This window comes from Trichoderma aggressivum (assembly GCF_033847375.1).
Source record: "Trichoderma aggressivum f. europaeum strain CBS 100526 chromosome Unknown scaffold_050, whole genome shotgun sequence".
Taxonomy (NCBI): domain Eukaryota; kingdom Fungi; phylum Ascomycota; class Sordariomycetes; order Hypocreales; family Hypocreaceae; genus Trichoderma; species Trichoderma aggressivum.
Genome location: NW_026946416.1, coordinates 126,044 through 141,427, shown reverse-complemented (window position 1 = coordinate 141,427; position 15,384 = coordinate 126,044). Strand labels below are relative to the sequence as shown.

Genomic DNA, 15,384 nt, shown 5'->3' with positions numbered 1-15,384 from the left:
AGTATCACTCGGAAAAATCATATTCACGCTTCACGAATTCAAGCCACATCAATCAAAAAATTTCCCCAACATCTAAATTCGGGCGACAAGAAATATTGGTGTTTATTGAGACCAACCATATTACTACACCAATATCCAAAACTATAGCCATAAAATACCACATGAAACAGTGAAGCGGTTTAAACAGTTGTGCTCCATAAACGCCGGTTGTGCAAATGTCCAGGGAGTTTGCCTGATATGAGTATGTACATGTCGCACCCTGCACAAAAATGTTTCTTCGAGTTGCGGATAGATTCTAGGCGGCTAGTCTATCGCTTCTCGATGAGCAAGATATGCATCGCGGCGTAGGCGAGAACGATGAAAGCGGCAGCGAAGATACCCAGGTTTCGGATGTCGGACCAAAGAGCAGCATTTTGAAATCCAAATGAGCTGAGAATGGCCGCTCCGGGAACGGTGATATCGAGACCATACTTCTTGTCTACCAGGGTGAGCTCTATTACTTCGTTGACGATGAGTGACTCAAAGCCGTAGTGGAAGATGGACAATGTCTGGAGCCACAAAGCACCCTTGGGCGTGGCGTCATGGTTGAGGAGGAAGCCAGCGAAAAGGAGACTAAACAGCATCACCAAACTACCGATCAAGTTGGCCACGCCACCGTCTTTACAGACGATGCCAATGAACAAGCAAATGGCAGCAGCTGCGAGGTTGAACAAAACCAAAACCAGCATAAACTTGAAGAAATGCGCAGCATCGGGTACCAGGCCTGTCATCGGGTAGATAATGGACCCCATGAGGATCGGAGGGATGATTCTCAGAGGAATAATGTCGAACAGAACCTTGGCCGCAAAGTAAGTAGCTGGGGAATAGTACCCATTGGCTCTTTCTCTAGTGAAGAGAAGTCGCTCGCTGGCAAACACATTGAGACTGGTAAGGGTACTGAAGCCAAAGAGAGCCAGAAGGAAGAAGAACAAGCCAAGTCGGTTTTGGAAACCAGGGATGTCATCGGTGAGGCCATAAAACAGGTATCCAGAAAACACGGCCAAGATGATGGCAATCGCATAGTGTGTGAGCATGAGCATCGGGTTCCGGTACAGGTTCTTCCAAGTTCTTCCAGAGATGATGATGAACTGGCGCAAATATCCAATTCGAGCATATCCCTTTCCAACAGCGCTTGTATAAATGTTCGGCCCATCTGCAGCATATCCATTGGTGTTAGATCTAGATCCGTTTGCAATTTCAGCTTCTCTGATTGCTTGCTGAACGTCTTCGCGAATAGAAGTCGCGATGTATGATTTGCTGAAAGATCGAGTGATGATGTCGAGATCGGTTCCTGTCAGGGCTGGAGGGGGTAGATCGTGAGGGTCTTCCAGTTGTTGGCTAGGCAAGGAACTTGAAGGGTTATTCTGCAGCCGATAGCCACTTTGGTTGTCGCCACCTGCATCTGAAGATGCGGCAGTGTCGGTCTGTTTTCTACGCGTGAAGAGCTCCCGTTCTTGTCGTACTTTGACGGAATCGCGACGTCGGTTCTTGGGCCGCAATGATGGTTCGGCGCTCGCTTCGCCAGCACTTACGAGAGAGGCGCTCGCAATAGACTTGACAGCCCGGGTGCTGCTCGGACCAATGCTTCCAGCGTCAGGAACAATGCCTCCATCATCCAAAGTCTGCGTGCTACCCGCGTGGTTAGTGAGGTCTACAAGGTAGTCGGCAATATTGAAGCCTGGAGGACATTCGTAGCCAATTTCATCAAAATAAGCCTGGCACTGCGCGAAGAGTCCGGAATAAACCAATTTGCCCTGAGCCAGCAAGATGAGCCTGTCGAAAAGAGCGACAATGTTGGAGCGAGGCTGGTGAATGGTGAAGATGACGGTTCGCTTGTAGTTTTTGGCCATGGTCACGAGGCATTCGATGACATTGTACGCATTGTAGGCATCCAGTCCACTGGTGGGCTCGTCGAGGAAGAGGATAGAGGGGCTGGTGACCAGCTCGCAAGCAATCCCGACACGCCGCTTCTCACCACCAGAGATTCCACGGCCATTCCCTTCTTCAGAGCCGATCAGGGAGTCTCGAATATGATGGATGCCCAGCTCTTTCTCGACTTCCGTAACTCTCTGTTCTTTGGCGGCACGGCCCATATCGCGGGGAAGTCTCAGGAGGGCGCTGTTGAGAATAGTTTCATGAACGGTAAGAGTAGGCAACATGGTGTCCTCTTGATCAACAAATCCAACCACGTTCTTGTACTCGGTATCGCCGACTTTTTCGCCATTGACGTAGAAGTCTCCGCTAACATGACCGCGCTTATTCTTTCGAGCAAGAATATCCAGGAACGTCGTCTTGCCAGCACCAGAGGATCCCATGATGGCAGTTACTTCGCCGGGTTGGCAAATACCTTGGATTCCAGTCAGAATATTCTTCCCGTTGAGGGAGTAGGCGACGTTTTGAAAGTATAGTGCAGCTGGCTTGTGATCGACCATGAGCTTGGTGTTCTCATCGTCAGAATCCTCCAAGCGAATCGCTCCATAATGCAATCTGCGACGAGACAAATACCACGTTGCGATGATGACGGCAGCCAGGAAGAGTGCACAGCCGCCAATCACGCCGGCGATGAGAGGAGTGTTGATTTGCTTGACCGGGCGGTGATAACCCGGCACCTCGGTCTCATACAAGCACTCGCCTGCTTGGCAGTCCAGGAGGATACTGGAATCTCCGATCAGACTGACGATGAGGTTATCCATTTCAGGCTCTTTAAAGGCACAGTCATGGGCACCGCCGCCCTTTTGCGAACATTCGAATCGGCCGGGGCCTTTGATTGCTTGGTCCAAAAAGTCGGTAAGATCGAGAGAGCCATCTTTACCGCACATCATACGGCCGGGAATGCAGCTGCAGCTGATGTGGTCGCATTTGTAGGCAGTGGTGTTCTTCGCATCGGAATACTGAGCACCAGACGTGCAATCCGACAAGTGGCAGTAAAAGGACTCAACTTGGTCGACCCAGACTAGAGAGAGTAGTCAGCATTGTGTTGTAAGTAGAGATTGGGGGCAGATAGAACTAACATTGGAAATCGCAAGTCGCATCATCCTCCTTGCACGTGAAGGTTACTTGTGGCTTCTGACTTCCGAGCAGATCGGTAATCTTTCGGTTGGTGACTTTGCAGATTTGGTTGTTGTATTTGACAAGCTCTCCATTCTGGTAGCAGACACCGCCGCTTCCAGTTTCCATGAGAGCATTGCAGGCATTGTTAGATGTGCAGACATTGCAGTTGATACCGGTCCAGCCCTCGTCGCATTCGCAACTCGCGTTTGAGCGCATGGGCCGGTCTTTGCCGCGTCCAAGGGAGCCGCACACTGAAGAAGAGAGAAATCGAACGTTAGCATAAATCGAACGCGCGAATTACTACGGCGGTGCCAAATGCCTTGGTAGCATCAAGCCGACGATGGAGACGTACAGGGTTCGAGACAGTCGTCACCGCCGAAACCATCGGGACAGTCGCATTTTCCGTTGTACTCGTTGCATCCCGCGTACTGAGCGCAAGTGTGTGCAGGCAGGAGGCAGTTGAAGCTAATAGAAGATGCGTCAGCAGCGATGTCGCCGCGATGGGGAGCCGGCTTGCGATGCGTCTCTTACCATGGCGGACAGTCCTTGGGGCGGTCGTCCATAAGCGCGAACTGCGCTCGCAGAAGATCGACGTTGTAGCTGGTGTTTGCATAGGCGGCTGCCAGCGAGGGCAAGACAGCCACGATGCCCACAAGCAGGCCTCGGCAGCTGAGGGGCGCCATGGCGATGAGCTGCAGAGGTTGCGAAGGAGAGGTGAGGACTCGAGCTGGTGTTGGTGAGGGAAGAAGAAGCACCGCACAGGCTGAACTGAACTCTCAAGGCTGGAGGCGCCAGCCCCAGGTACGTACCGCGGCTCGGTTCCTGGCGCGAAACAAGGTCGTCATCGAATCCGCCGGTGGTCTGGGGCAACCCCCAAGTCCAAGTCCCCCAACAACCCCCAACCCCGCCCTGTCGTCCGATTGGTACAGCGGCCCATCAGCTCTGGACTTGCTGGAACACGGCGCGTTACAAAACACGTGGTGACGATCAGTGTGTGAGAGCTTGTACAGATGCGGCATGCCGCCCGTACCTTGCTTGTACTGCAGAGACAGGACAGCCGCAGGAGCTCTTCCATTTCTTTTTTACGCGTATTTGCAGTGACATGATTCTCAGGCCATGATAGCAGGAAGCGTGCATATAGGCGATGAGGCTGTATTCTCTGCAGTTGCTAAGGTCTTTGGGGTTGTAGTACAAGCAGCATAGATCAATACCAGCTTCTTCTCTATTTCCATTTGAAGCCAGGAAACGATGGGTGGCGTCGTCTGTACGACCAGCGTGGCAGTGAGACAAAAGTGCCTTATCTACATGTAGGTCCCCGAGCCACTCCCCTTGTAATTGTGTCTGATGGTATCAATGGTAGTGATAAACACAGTATGGACTATAAGGCATCAGGAATCATGCGAGCAAGCCTCAGAAGTCAACTGTGAACAGTTCATCTTCTAAATAATATCAGGAGTGGCCAGAGCAAGTTGCCAATCTCACTAGAACGACTCCTACTTAGATTCATCATGACATGTTTTTTCACATCCCACACTTCAACATGATAGTCAACACCAAGACAACGCTACAAGCAGAGGTGAAGAGCATACGCGGTACATCGTTTGAAGGTTTTACCAGGAATATTGGCTGCATCATGCTTTGCCTTCTACAGCTCGCTATAGTGCATTGAACGAACTTGATCCAAAAGCTGGAAAGGTTTCATCCATCCACCTCGGTATGGTAATTTAATAAAAACCTTATAGCAGCCAATATTCGTAATCCCTGCAGTCGTTGATGATATGCACCCAGAGAAGGCGCTCCTCCTTTATAGGTAAAATTAGTTCACGATAGTGCCAATTCATCAGTCTAAGCCATAGTAATATAGTGGTAGTATATCAGTTTGTGGACTAAGCGAAGCACTGACGGCCGAGGTTCGATTCCTCGCTATGGCATCCTTTTTTGCCTTCCTTTTTTGCTGGTGCTCGTAAAAATGACTGTGCAGACGAGCTTTGTGGGCCCCTGTAAACAATAGAGAAAAATGTGTGTCATATGAGTGTGGTATCAATCGCCCGACATGATAACATTTATTCGTCATGATGCATCACTCGTGATCCAGCCAGTGGATGATATCAGCCATCACCAGTATAGCTATTGTGATTCCTCTTTGGCTTGGGCGATTCGCTGCCGGATTGCCGTGCTGCTAATCTTTGTCGCAAATCCATTGCTCAGTGTTCTGCTGCCTTCCTTCAAGATATCGCTTGGGTCGAGCACGTCAATCTCAAACACCTCGAGCGGCTTCCACCCTTTCTCGGTTCTCTTGTCGTTGATAGCCTGTCCGCCGCTCCGAGTCTCCCCTGAAACCACAATTACGTCCATAGTTTCCTCCGAGATGGTTGGGCCAAAGGGGTCGTGGATGTTCACACAGCGAACCAGCACCGTGCCGTCGCGGAATGTAGCATGAAGCTCATCCGGCACCGGCGTAGATGTGGGCGGCAAGGTGTTTGTGTTGGACGAAGAAGCCGAGTTGAATATAGTAGAGAGAAACTGCAGAACATTGTTTGCACGCACATCCCAAGGCTGTAGCACTTCAGCGTACTTCTTATTCTTCAACAGCTCATCTCCTGAAATCCCGACGATGAGAACAGAGTGCTTCCCCGTATGTTTCTCAGGGATTCCCATAAGCAAAGCAGTGGCATGAAGAAGCAGCTTGTGCCCCGCATGAAGATGGTCAAACGTGCCACCCAGACAAACAGTATCGTGGCCGTTGATGAAATCCTCCTGAGCAACAGGCGGGACTTCACGAGCGGACATGGTGAGGCCGCCTTCAACAGCAACCATTTGGCTTTGCAGAAGAGTTTGTTTCCCCTGTGAGTACTCCAGGAAAGCGTTGAGGAGCTCATAGCCTTCCTCGGAACTGGGGTGGAAGACCGTCTTCCAAGGATACACCGTCGAGGCAAAGGCGGCCAGATCCAACACGGGCGTGCAATTTGCTTCATACTCTCCATCATAGTTGCGCTGATACGTCTTGTTCCGCTCATGATCGATTAACACAACACGTGGATCGACGCTGCTGCTACCCGGTTCGCCTGATGTGACAATGTCCAGCTCATCGCAAATGGCCGCGATGAGAGTGTAAACGCGGGCAAGAAGAGACTGCGCAGCCTTCCAATTTATGGACTTGCGCCTTGGTGAAGGCCCGGTAAGGACGTTGCAGGCGACTGCGATGACGAGAACATGATTTGTGCCAGTGCCGGGGTTGGCATTGGAGTTGTTGTTGCTACTATTGCCGTTGATGCCCGTGGCGATGATGCGCTTCAGAACCACTGTTACAGGCGCCCAGTAGGCGGCGGCCAGAGAATGAGGATGCAGTGTGTTGGGAGGGGCTGGCAGCAGGAGCAGCGCAGGCGCGTTGCTGCTTGTCGGAGCCATGATGAACTTGAACAAAATGATGATGATGATGATGATGATGATGCAAAGATGAAGCTCAAAGGACGTTGGATGAAGGTGGTGTCATTGAGCATTCGATTGTGATCCGAGGCTAAATGATGGCATCCGTGGGATGTTGGATGTGGGGTACGTAGGAGTGTGAGTGCCCGAAGGGGTCTTCATCCCCACAGTCACATGGCCCAATGAGATTGAATTCAGATCTCCCTTAAACACCCGCAAATCATAACTTTGAAAATTCAAGGCCGTCGCTGGTCTATGTAGCTAGATGACCGTGGCTGAAAAGGCTGTGATTTCAATAAACTTTGTTCTGTAAGTGAGAGGCTGCATGGACTCTAAAGCCGAAAGACAAATGTACTAAGTACATATTAAAGTACAAAAATGGATCAACAGCACCAAAGCAGCAGCATCGTTTTGATGAATATACCCTCCCGTCTTTGATATCTTCTATTGATTCATTTTCACTGTTGAAGTAGTCATAGTACAAGAATGAACACAATCCTGGGCTTGCTCGATATATTACCTTTGCATGCTCTTACACGCAATACTAACCCAGCGCTTAACCTAGAGCTGGTCGTAACCCGACAGTAACAACTTGAAGATAAATGGCATAATTCCAGGGGAAATACTCAAACCTAGGCCCTTTCAAGTCTCTTCCATGCGTCGGCTTCTTCATCAAGATTCATCGCCATGCCATTCTGCTGGCTATGCAGCCGATATCTTCAATTACACCTCCTAAAAGGCGTACCTGAGATTGACATTCTGACTACAGATAGCCGCTTCATATTGCAGATGGACTAGCATCGAGTCCGGTCCTGGTGCCGGTCACCGGCATCGATTAAAAGTACCCGATAGGTCGCAAACGTGGAGCTTGAAACCAATCGTTGGGGCAAGATCATCAACAAGGCGCGCCTCCACCAGCTACCTACCCCGATTGCCCGACAGTCGCCCTCATGAGGTTACACAAATTGAGACATATAAGGTCCGGTCTTGCCCCGCTTGGGCCTAATCATGAAATCTATTCTGATCATTACGGCTAGTATTTAATGAAAGAGACCGTGAAACAGATCAACCGAGACACAGCAGAAGTATACTGTAACGTTATCTGTAAGAGTCTCAGAACCCTTCCATTAGATCCACCCAACATGGTTCGCTTCCAGCATTTTGAGGTTGAGCGGTGGATGGAGGCCTATGAATTTACCCCCGGAGTCCTTAACATTGCTGAGACATGTGTTGAGTCCGTCTCCATCGATCAATTGGCCCAGCTATCCGGAGGCAAGGGTGAGCTTCCGCCACGAACCAGCACTGTGCTCATATATGGGGCAATCCGCGGGTCATCGGCGTTGAGGGAAACCATCGCGACTCTCTACGAAGGGGATCAGATAGCACCCGAGAATGTCATCATCACTCAGGGCGCTATAGCGGCCAACTTCTTGGCCTTTTATAGCTTGATCGAACCTGGGGACCATGTCATCTGCGTGTATCCCACGTATCAGCAGCTCTACTCAGTGCCCGAGAGCCTTGGAGCAGAGGTTTCGCTTTGGCGCTTGAAGCCTGAGCAGGGCTTCGTACCTGACATGGATGAGCTGGAGAGGCTCGCCAAAGCAAACACAAAGGTCCGTACTGTAACACCCAGTTGTGTGGCATCCATTCATTTGGTTTCATTAGAGTCCTCGTCGCTAACCCCACAACTCAAGATGATTGTCATTAACAACCCCAACAACCCTACCGGGGTGCCCATCCCCCGAGATGTCGTTTATAAAATTGTGGACTTTGCCAAGGCCAGGGGGATCATGATCCTGTCCGACGAGGTCTATCGGCCGTTATTTCACGACGGACTGGAAGACAACGCAGACATGCCTCCGTCGGTGGCAGACTTGGGCTATGATAAAGCCATTGTCACCGGATCTCTGTCCAAAGCTTACTCTCTAGGCGGTATCCGGGTGGGCTGGATTGCGTCAGGCGACAAGGCCATTGTCGAGAGACTGGTTGAGGCGCGACACTACGTGACAATCAGCGTGTCGCAGCTCGACGACCAGGTGGCAAGCTATGCGCTTTCCCCGGCCGTGCGCGGAGCACTCATGAAGCGGAATATCCGGCAGGCAAAGCACAACGCCGACATGCTCGCGGCGTTTGTAGAGGCGCACTCGTCGGTCTGTTCGTGGGTGGCGCCAACCGCGGGAACGACGGCATTCATCCAGTTCCATGTGGGCGGCAAGCCGGTGGATGATGCGGCCTTTTGCCGCGACGTGCTGGACAAGACCAAAGTGCTCCTGGTGCCCGGATCGCGCTGCTTCGGACACGACGAGGACTTTGCGGGCTATGTTCGAGTTGGCTTTGTTGGATCTACAGCGGTGTTGGCAGAAGCGCTGCAGAAACTGGGGGTCTATGTGCAGCAGCATCTGGGCCAATGAGCGGGAGGGGAGATTTGTCGCTGGGGTCCCTGTGCCGCATTAGGCAATATTACATGTACTAGGAGAAGCATTTGATGGAATCAGAGCCTCAGCCACAAGCAGCCCTTCTATTTTTACCCGCCAGCTGGGTGTCTCGGACCAGTTGGATTGAGGCTGCATGTACCTGTGGATTATAGTAGGTAACATTGGGGAATCCGAGTTTTGCACTTTTGGCGGCCCAGTTCCTGACATATGCATGTACCGTATCGTATTGAAGTTGGGTCAGTCAGCCCTCGTTAATCCTTGGTAGCAGTAGCAGTAGACTAGAACCCTTAATTCCATCTGTTGGACCGATTGATGTGTATTCATGTTCAATACCCACGGGGGCTGTGAAAGACTGTGGGTACAGGTACCTACAGCGGAGGCGGACAGACGCACAAGCCGGCGGCCGAAAGAAAAAAAAAGAAGATGCAGCAAAAACCCGAACAACAAGAGATGGAATCGAAAAAAGCTTTTCTTCTTCTTCTCTTTTGCTGAGGCTGTCGTCGTCATTCCCCTCTGACAACTCAGCGCCCGTTATATCCGCCGCTGCAGAAACGCGCGTTTCCCTGCCACACTCGGCGACTCGGCATCGGCATCAGCTTAATGTTCAGTGCTCTCAAATCCCCCGTGTGCCGGGCAAGTCTCCACCGCTTGGGCGCTAATGACGACGCCTGTCAGTGCAGCTTCTCCTGTTTCAGCAGTGCGTCTCATTTCACAGCCACGCCGCATCCGTCTGGGACGATTTATAACAATGGCCCGGGACCCTGAGCGGCATGGCGAGCCTGGTTTGATCTGAGTTTCCTCCTCTGTTGATTTTCTCCGAGTGTCTTATTTTCCTTGTCTTGGCCGTCTATACCCTGGAGTTTTTTGTGCGAGACATCTATTCTTATTGGCATCACTCCGTGTGTGTGTTTTTTTGTTGCGTACCTGATCTCCATACTACCTTACCAGAGCCTCACGGCATCAGTTTTTCACAACCTACCTAAACTCATCCTACGGAGACGCGCAGACGGCCCTACAGCATCGTCGACACTGTATACAGTCTTGCTACAAAGTAGATATCTCCATCAGTACCTATTCTTATCCATTGTATATTCTCCAGTAGCCTTGCCGCCATGAAGGCCTCCCCCCTGGCCGTTGCAGGCGTCGTCCTCGCCTCAACAGCCCAAGCCCAAGTCGTCCAGTTCGACATTGAGAGGCGTCACGCACCGAGTCTTCGCAAACGAGACGCGACCATCGATGGCACTCTGTTCAACGAAAAGGTCCAGGGCGGATACTTTATCAACGTCGAGGTTGGAACCCCTGGCCAGAACATCACGCTGCAGCTCGACACAGGCAGTAGTGATGTCTGGGTCCCTGCTTCGACGGCTCCCATCTGCACTCAAACTTCAGATAGAAACCCCGGCTGCACTTTTGGAAGCTGTAAGTTACAAGGAACCCCCCTTATTGTATGTGTCTACAGCTCACATAATTCCTTCCTTTCCCAGACAACTCCGATGATTCCAGCAGCTTTGAGGTTGTTGGAGAAAACCTCTTCGACATCACCTATGTCGATGGCTCCTCGTCCAAAGGCGACTACATTCAAGACACCTTCCGCATCAACGGCATGGACATCCAGAACCTCACCATGGGACTTGGCCTGGACACGTCTATCGCCAACGGCCTGGTGGGAGTGGGATACATCAACGATGAGGCATCACTCGGCACAACCCGATCTACCTACCCGAACCTCCCCGTTGTCTTGCAGCAGCAGAAGTTCATCAACACAGTAGCCTTTAGCCTGTGGCTCAACGACCTGGATGCCAGCACGGGCTCCATCCTATTCGGCGGCATCGACACCGAAAAGTATCACGGCGAATTGACCAGGATCAACATCATTTCCCCCGACGGCGGCAAGACCTTCACCGAGTTCGCCGTCAACCTGTACTCGGTCGAGGCTTCAAGCGCCAGTGGCACCGACACCCTCAGCACAAGTCAGCAGACTCTGACAGCTGTTCTGGATTCGGGAACCACTCTAACCTATCTGCCGCAAGACATGGCTGAGCAGGCGTGGAACGAGGTTGGAGCTACTTTCAGCGGCGAGCTCGGCATTGCTGTTGTTCCTTGCTCTGTCGGAAACATCAACGGCCACTTCGCCTTTACCTTTGCCGGAGCCGATGGCCCTACAATCAACGTCACCTTGTCGGAGCTCGTCCTCGACCTCTTCAGCGGCGGCCCCCCTCCTCAGTTCTCGTCTGGTCCCAACAAGGGCCAGTCCATCTGCGAGTTTGGCATCCAGAACACCACCGACGCTCCTTACCTGCTTGGCGACACGTTCCTCCGATCTGCATTCGTTGCCTATGACCTGGTCAACAACGAGATTGGAATTGCTCCGACCAACTTCAACTCTACCCAGACCAACGTTGTGGCCTTTGCCAGCAGCGGTGCTCCTATCCCATCCTCCACCAGCGCTCCAAACCAGAGCAACACTGGCCACTCGTCATCGACGCAGTCTGGTATGTCTGCTGAGAGTGGCTTCCAAAATGGCGACGACGACAACGCTGCTTCCTTGACCGGTGCCTTTTCCGGCCCTGGAATGATTGTTGTCGGTTTGACCATCTGCTACACTCTTCTTGGAAGTGCCGTGTTCGGCGTTGGGTGGCTGTAAATTGCACATTCGTTGAATTCGTCAACCTACCGCTCGTGGGTGTTTATGAAATGTTGGGTTAAAATGATATTGGGGCGCAATGGTATAATATGGGATCAATTCTGTTTCTTTTTTCTTCTTACTTCTTTTGCATACAAGCAAGCATTCACTGGAGTTGAGGCTGGCTTCCAAGACATTCGCTACAAAGAAGCGTTCAGATACCTAGGTACATAAGTACATACACATAGACATGTAACTTGAGAGATTACACATAGTCAAAACCATTATTATCCGTATTTACAAACATGTTCCCTGTGAGTATCCTTTAAAAATCCCATCCCAATAATTGAGGCTATTTCCAATGCACACTGTGGCGGTGGTCCGATTTGCGACTGCACGTGAGAGATTGAGCCAATTGGAGGGACCCTGACGAACTAAAAAAAAAAAAAAAAAAAAAAAGTTTCAAGCGGCCATTAAGCCGATGGCCGATCTCTGAGTGCCATCAACCCACCTTTGCCCGTGGACAAGCTCGCAACATGAGGGCATTTGGGACTGCCAGATGGCTTAATTGTCATCTGCTTGCGGATGCCCAGAAGGCAACTTCTGGAGCTCGCAATTTCCAAGCTGCCATTCTTCCCTTGGCTTATCAGGGCCAGCTGCGAGCTTTCAGCGGATCGGCCCCGCGGCTCAATGCTGCGCAGGAAGCGTAAGGACTGCCAACCACGTCTTGTGATTTTCCAGTCATGAAACTTGCGAGCGAGTTGGATGCAGGGATGGAACAATGAGGCTGACATTGAGAAAACGAATAGTTTGAAAAAGGCGCAGAACGATGCTGCCAGCCTCACGGCCGAGTCTGTTGCCGCCAACCTTGCTCCCGAAGAGATTCAGCGTCTCTCTTCAGTCCGGAACATCGGTATCGCAGTACGAACCCACCTTTGCTGTTGATGGCGCATATATAAAACTCGAGAATAGAGAAAAGAGACAAAAGAACTAACAAGATATACACAAACAACAGGCACACATTGATAGTGGCAAAACTACGGTAACGGAACGAGTTCTCTTCTACACTGGTCGAATCAAGGCAATCCACGAGGTCCGAGGCAAAGATGCCGTCGGCGCCAAGATGGATTCTATGGAACTGGAACGAGAAAAGGGCATCACCATTCAGTCTGCGGCTACATTCTGCGACTGGACCAAAACGGTAAACGGAAAGGACGAGGAGTATCACGTCAACTTGATCGACACTCCCGGCCACATCGACTTCACCATCGAGGTCGAGCGTGCTTTGCGCGTGCTTGATGGTGCCGTCATGATTCTCTGCGCTGTCTCTGCTGTCCAGTCCCAAACGATTACGGTCGATCGCCAAATGAAGCGCTACGACGTTCCTAGGATTTCCTTCATCAACAAGATGGACCGCATGGGTGCCAACCCCTGGAAGGCCGTCGAGCAGATCAACTCCAAGCTCAAGATCCCCGCGGCCGCCATCCAGATCCCCATTGGCGCCGAGGACGAGTTCGAGGGCGTTGTCGACATTATCGAAATGAAGGCCATGTACTTTGAGGGCCCCCGTGGCACAAAGGTCCGAGTTACCGACCAGGTGCCGGCTAATCTGCAAGAGTTTGCCGCTGAGAAGCGACAATTCTTGATTGAGAAACTGGCCGACGTCGACGACGAAATCGCCGAGCTGTATCTCGATGAGCAGGAGCCTACCAATGCCCAGATCAAGGCTGCCATCCGCCGCGCCACCATTGCCCGCAAGTTTACTCCTGTCATGATGGGCTCTGCCCTGGCCGATAAGGGTATCCAGCCCATGCTGGATGCTGTCTGCGATTACCTCCCCAACCCCGGTCAGATCGAAAACACCGCTCTGGACAAGTCCAAGGGAGAGGAGACCGTGTCGCTGGTCCCCTACAACTCGCTCCCCTTTGTCGGTCTTGCGTTCAAGCTCGAGGAGAACAACTATGGCCAACTTACCTACATCCGTGTCTACCAGGGAACCCTGAGCAAGGGTACCTATCTGTACAACTCCCGAACCGACAAGAAGGTCCGCATTCCCCGTATCGTCCGCATGCACTCCAACGAGATGGAGGACGTCAACGAGGTCGGTGCCGGTGAGATTTGCGCCGTGTTCGGTGTCGACTGTGCTTCCGGCGACACCTTTACCGATGGCGGTCTCCCCTACACCATGTCTTCCATGTTCGTCCCCGATGCCGTCATGTCCTTGTCCATCAAGCCGAAGCGCACTGGCGACGCCGACAACTTCAGCAAGGCGATGAACCGATTCCAGCGCGAGGATCCGACCTTCCGTGTCCACGTCGATGCCGAGAGCGAAGAGACCATCATTTCCGGCATGGGTGAATTGCACCTCGAAGTCTACGTCGAGCGCCTCAAGCGAGAATACAAGACGGAGTGCGTCACCGGCCAGCCCCGTGTCGCCTACCGCGAGACCATCTCACGCCGTGCCGACTTCGATTACCTCCTCAAGCGGCAGAGCGGCGGTCCCGGTGACTTTGCCCGCGTCGCCGGCTACATCGAGCCCAACGACAAGCCCGAGGAGAACCACTACGAGAGCCAGGTCGTCGGCGGCCACATCCCCGACAAGTTCCTGTCGGCCTGCTCCAAGGGTTTCGAGCTTGCCTGCGAAAAGGGCCCCCTGCTGGGCCACCGCGTCATCGGATCCAAGATGATTATCAACGACGGCCAGACCCACGTTACCGATTCTTCCGATTACGCCTTCAACCTGGCCACCCAGATGGCCTTCCGCAAGGCCTTCCCCGAAGCCGGCGGCCAGGTCCTCGAGCCGCTGATGAAGACGACCATTACCGCCCCGAACGAGTTCCAGGGAAACATTCTCATGCTGATGAACAAGCGTAACGCCACCATCCACGACACGGAAATCGGTAGCGAGGACTTTACGCTCATCTGTGACTGCAGCCTCAACGCCATGTTTGGCTTTAGCTCGCAGCTGCGTGCCGCTACTCAGGGCAAGGGTGAATTCAGCATGGAGTTTAGCCACTATGCCCCTGCTCCTCCTCACTTGCAGTAAGTTTTATTTCCACCCTCTTTTAACTTCTCTCTCTCTCTCGCCAGTTTTTTTTTAAGATGAGGCATCGTTGTTTGCTTCATATCCGTCATTGGTGACTAATACCGTTTATAGAAAGGAGCTGGTCGCCAAGTACGAGGCCGAGCTCGAGGCCAAGCGAACCAAATAAAAAAGGGCTCGCGGCTAGCTGATGAAAGAGAACGCAGACACCCCCCCGGACAAGAGTGATATCATAAAACGCTTACTGATGGGGGGGGGGGGGGCCTGCCTTGTACGAATACCCCTGTGAAACAAAATGTCTTTGTGTGTATGTACCATGGAGTGCGGGAAGAGGAAGCATGCAATGTGACTGGTCCAATACGATTTCTAGAAAGCGAAAGAAGCCTTTCACGTGCTCAATGAGGAGAGAATAAAAAAGAATGGTTCAGGGATATAAAAAAGCAAAAAAGTCACTGTTTTACTAGGGACTTTGCAGGATTAGATAGCAAGATAGATAGAACTTTGGTCGTGCATGTACGAGTACACTTGAAAACACAAATGAACTTGACTCTCCCTTGAGAAAATAAATCATGCAAGCAGTGAAGTTGCCTTCATTTCGTGTAAGCCATTTCGACATCAGGGCAGCGAAACAAAGATCCATCCATCTCATATAACCAAGGAACGAACCTCGGCATGCCATCCCAGCCTTGCCAAAACGAAGAAATGCCTACAGTATACCGTACTGGGGGGGGGGGGGGGGGGGGGGGGGACGAAAATTTTTGTGGGAA

At 51.9% G+C, this 15,384-nt stretch overlaps 5 protein-coding genes across 5 annotated transcripts; 3 read left to right on the top strand and 2 right to left on the bottom strand.

The window, feature by feature from the left end:
* Positions 1 to 308: 308 nt before the first annotated feature.
* Positions 309 to 3,773, bottom strand: Triagg1_9228 (uncharacterized protein; the record flags this gene model as incomplete). The annotated part of the gene is made up of 4 exons (XM_062904163.1): positions 309 to 2,992; positions 3,051 to 3,341; positions 3,443 to 3,555; positions 3,622 to 3,773. The coding sequence occupies 4 exons, from the start codon at positions 3,771 to 3,773 to the stop codon at positions 309 to 311; spliced, it is 3,240 nt and encodes a 1,079-aa protein (XP_062751837.1).
* Positions 3,774 to 5,217: 1,444 nt separating this feature from the next.
* Positions 5,218 to 6,498, bottom strand: Triagg1_9227 (uncharacterized protein; the record flags this gene model as incomplete). The annotated part of the gene is made up of 1 exon (XM_062904162.1): positions 5,218 to 6,498. The coding sequence occupies one exon, from the start codon at positions 6,496 to 6,498 to the stop codon at positions 5,218 to 5,220; it is 1,281 nt and encodes a 426-aa protein (XP_062751836.1).
* Positions 6,499 to 7,658: 1,160 nt separating this feature from the next.
* Triagg1_9226 (uncharacterized protein) lies at positions 7,659 to 8,927 on the top strand (the record flags this gene model as incomplete). The annotated part of the gene is made up of 1 exon (XM_062904160.1): positions 7,659 to 8,927. The coding sequence occupies one exon, from the start codon at positions 7,659 to 7,661 to the stop codon at positions 8,925 to 8,927; it is 1,269 nt and encodes a 422-aa protein (XP_062751835.1).
* Positions 8,928 to 10,063: 1,136 nt separating this feature from the next.
* Triagg1_9225 (uncharacterized protein) lies at positions 10,064 to 11,595 on the top strand (the record flags this gene model as incomplete). The annotated part of the gene is made up of 2 exons (XM_062904159.1): positions 10,064 to 10,370; positions 10,436 to 11,595. 2 exons carry the CDS (start codon positions 10,064 to 10,066, stop codon positions 11,593 to 11,595), a joined length of 1,467 nt encoding a protein of 488 aa, XP_062751834.1.
* Positions 11,596 to 12,110: 515 nt separating this feature from the next.
* Positions 12,111 to 14,786, top strand: Triagg1_9224 (uncharacterized protein; the record flags this gene model as incomplete). The annotated part of the gene is made up of 4 exons (XM_062904158.1): positions 12,111 to 12,280; positions 12,336 to 12,495; positions 12,590 to 14,616; positions 14,732 to 14,786. 4 exons carry the CDS (start codon positions 12,111 to 12,113, stop codon positions 14,784 to 14,786), a joined length of 2,412 nt encoding a protein of 803 aa, XP_062751833.1.
* Between the last annotated feature and the right edge of the window lie 598 nt (positions 14,787 to 15,384).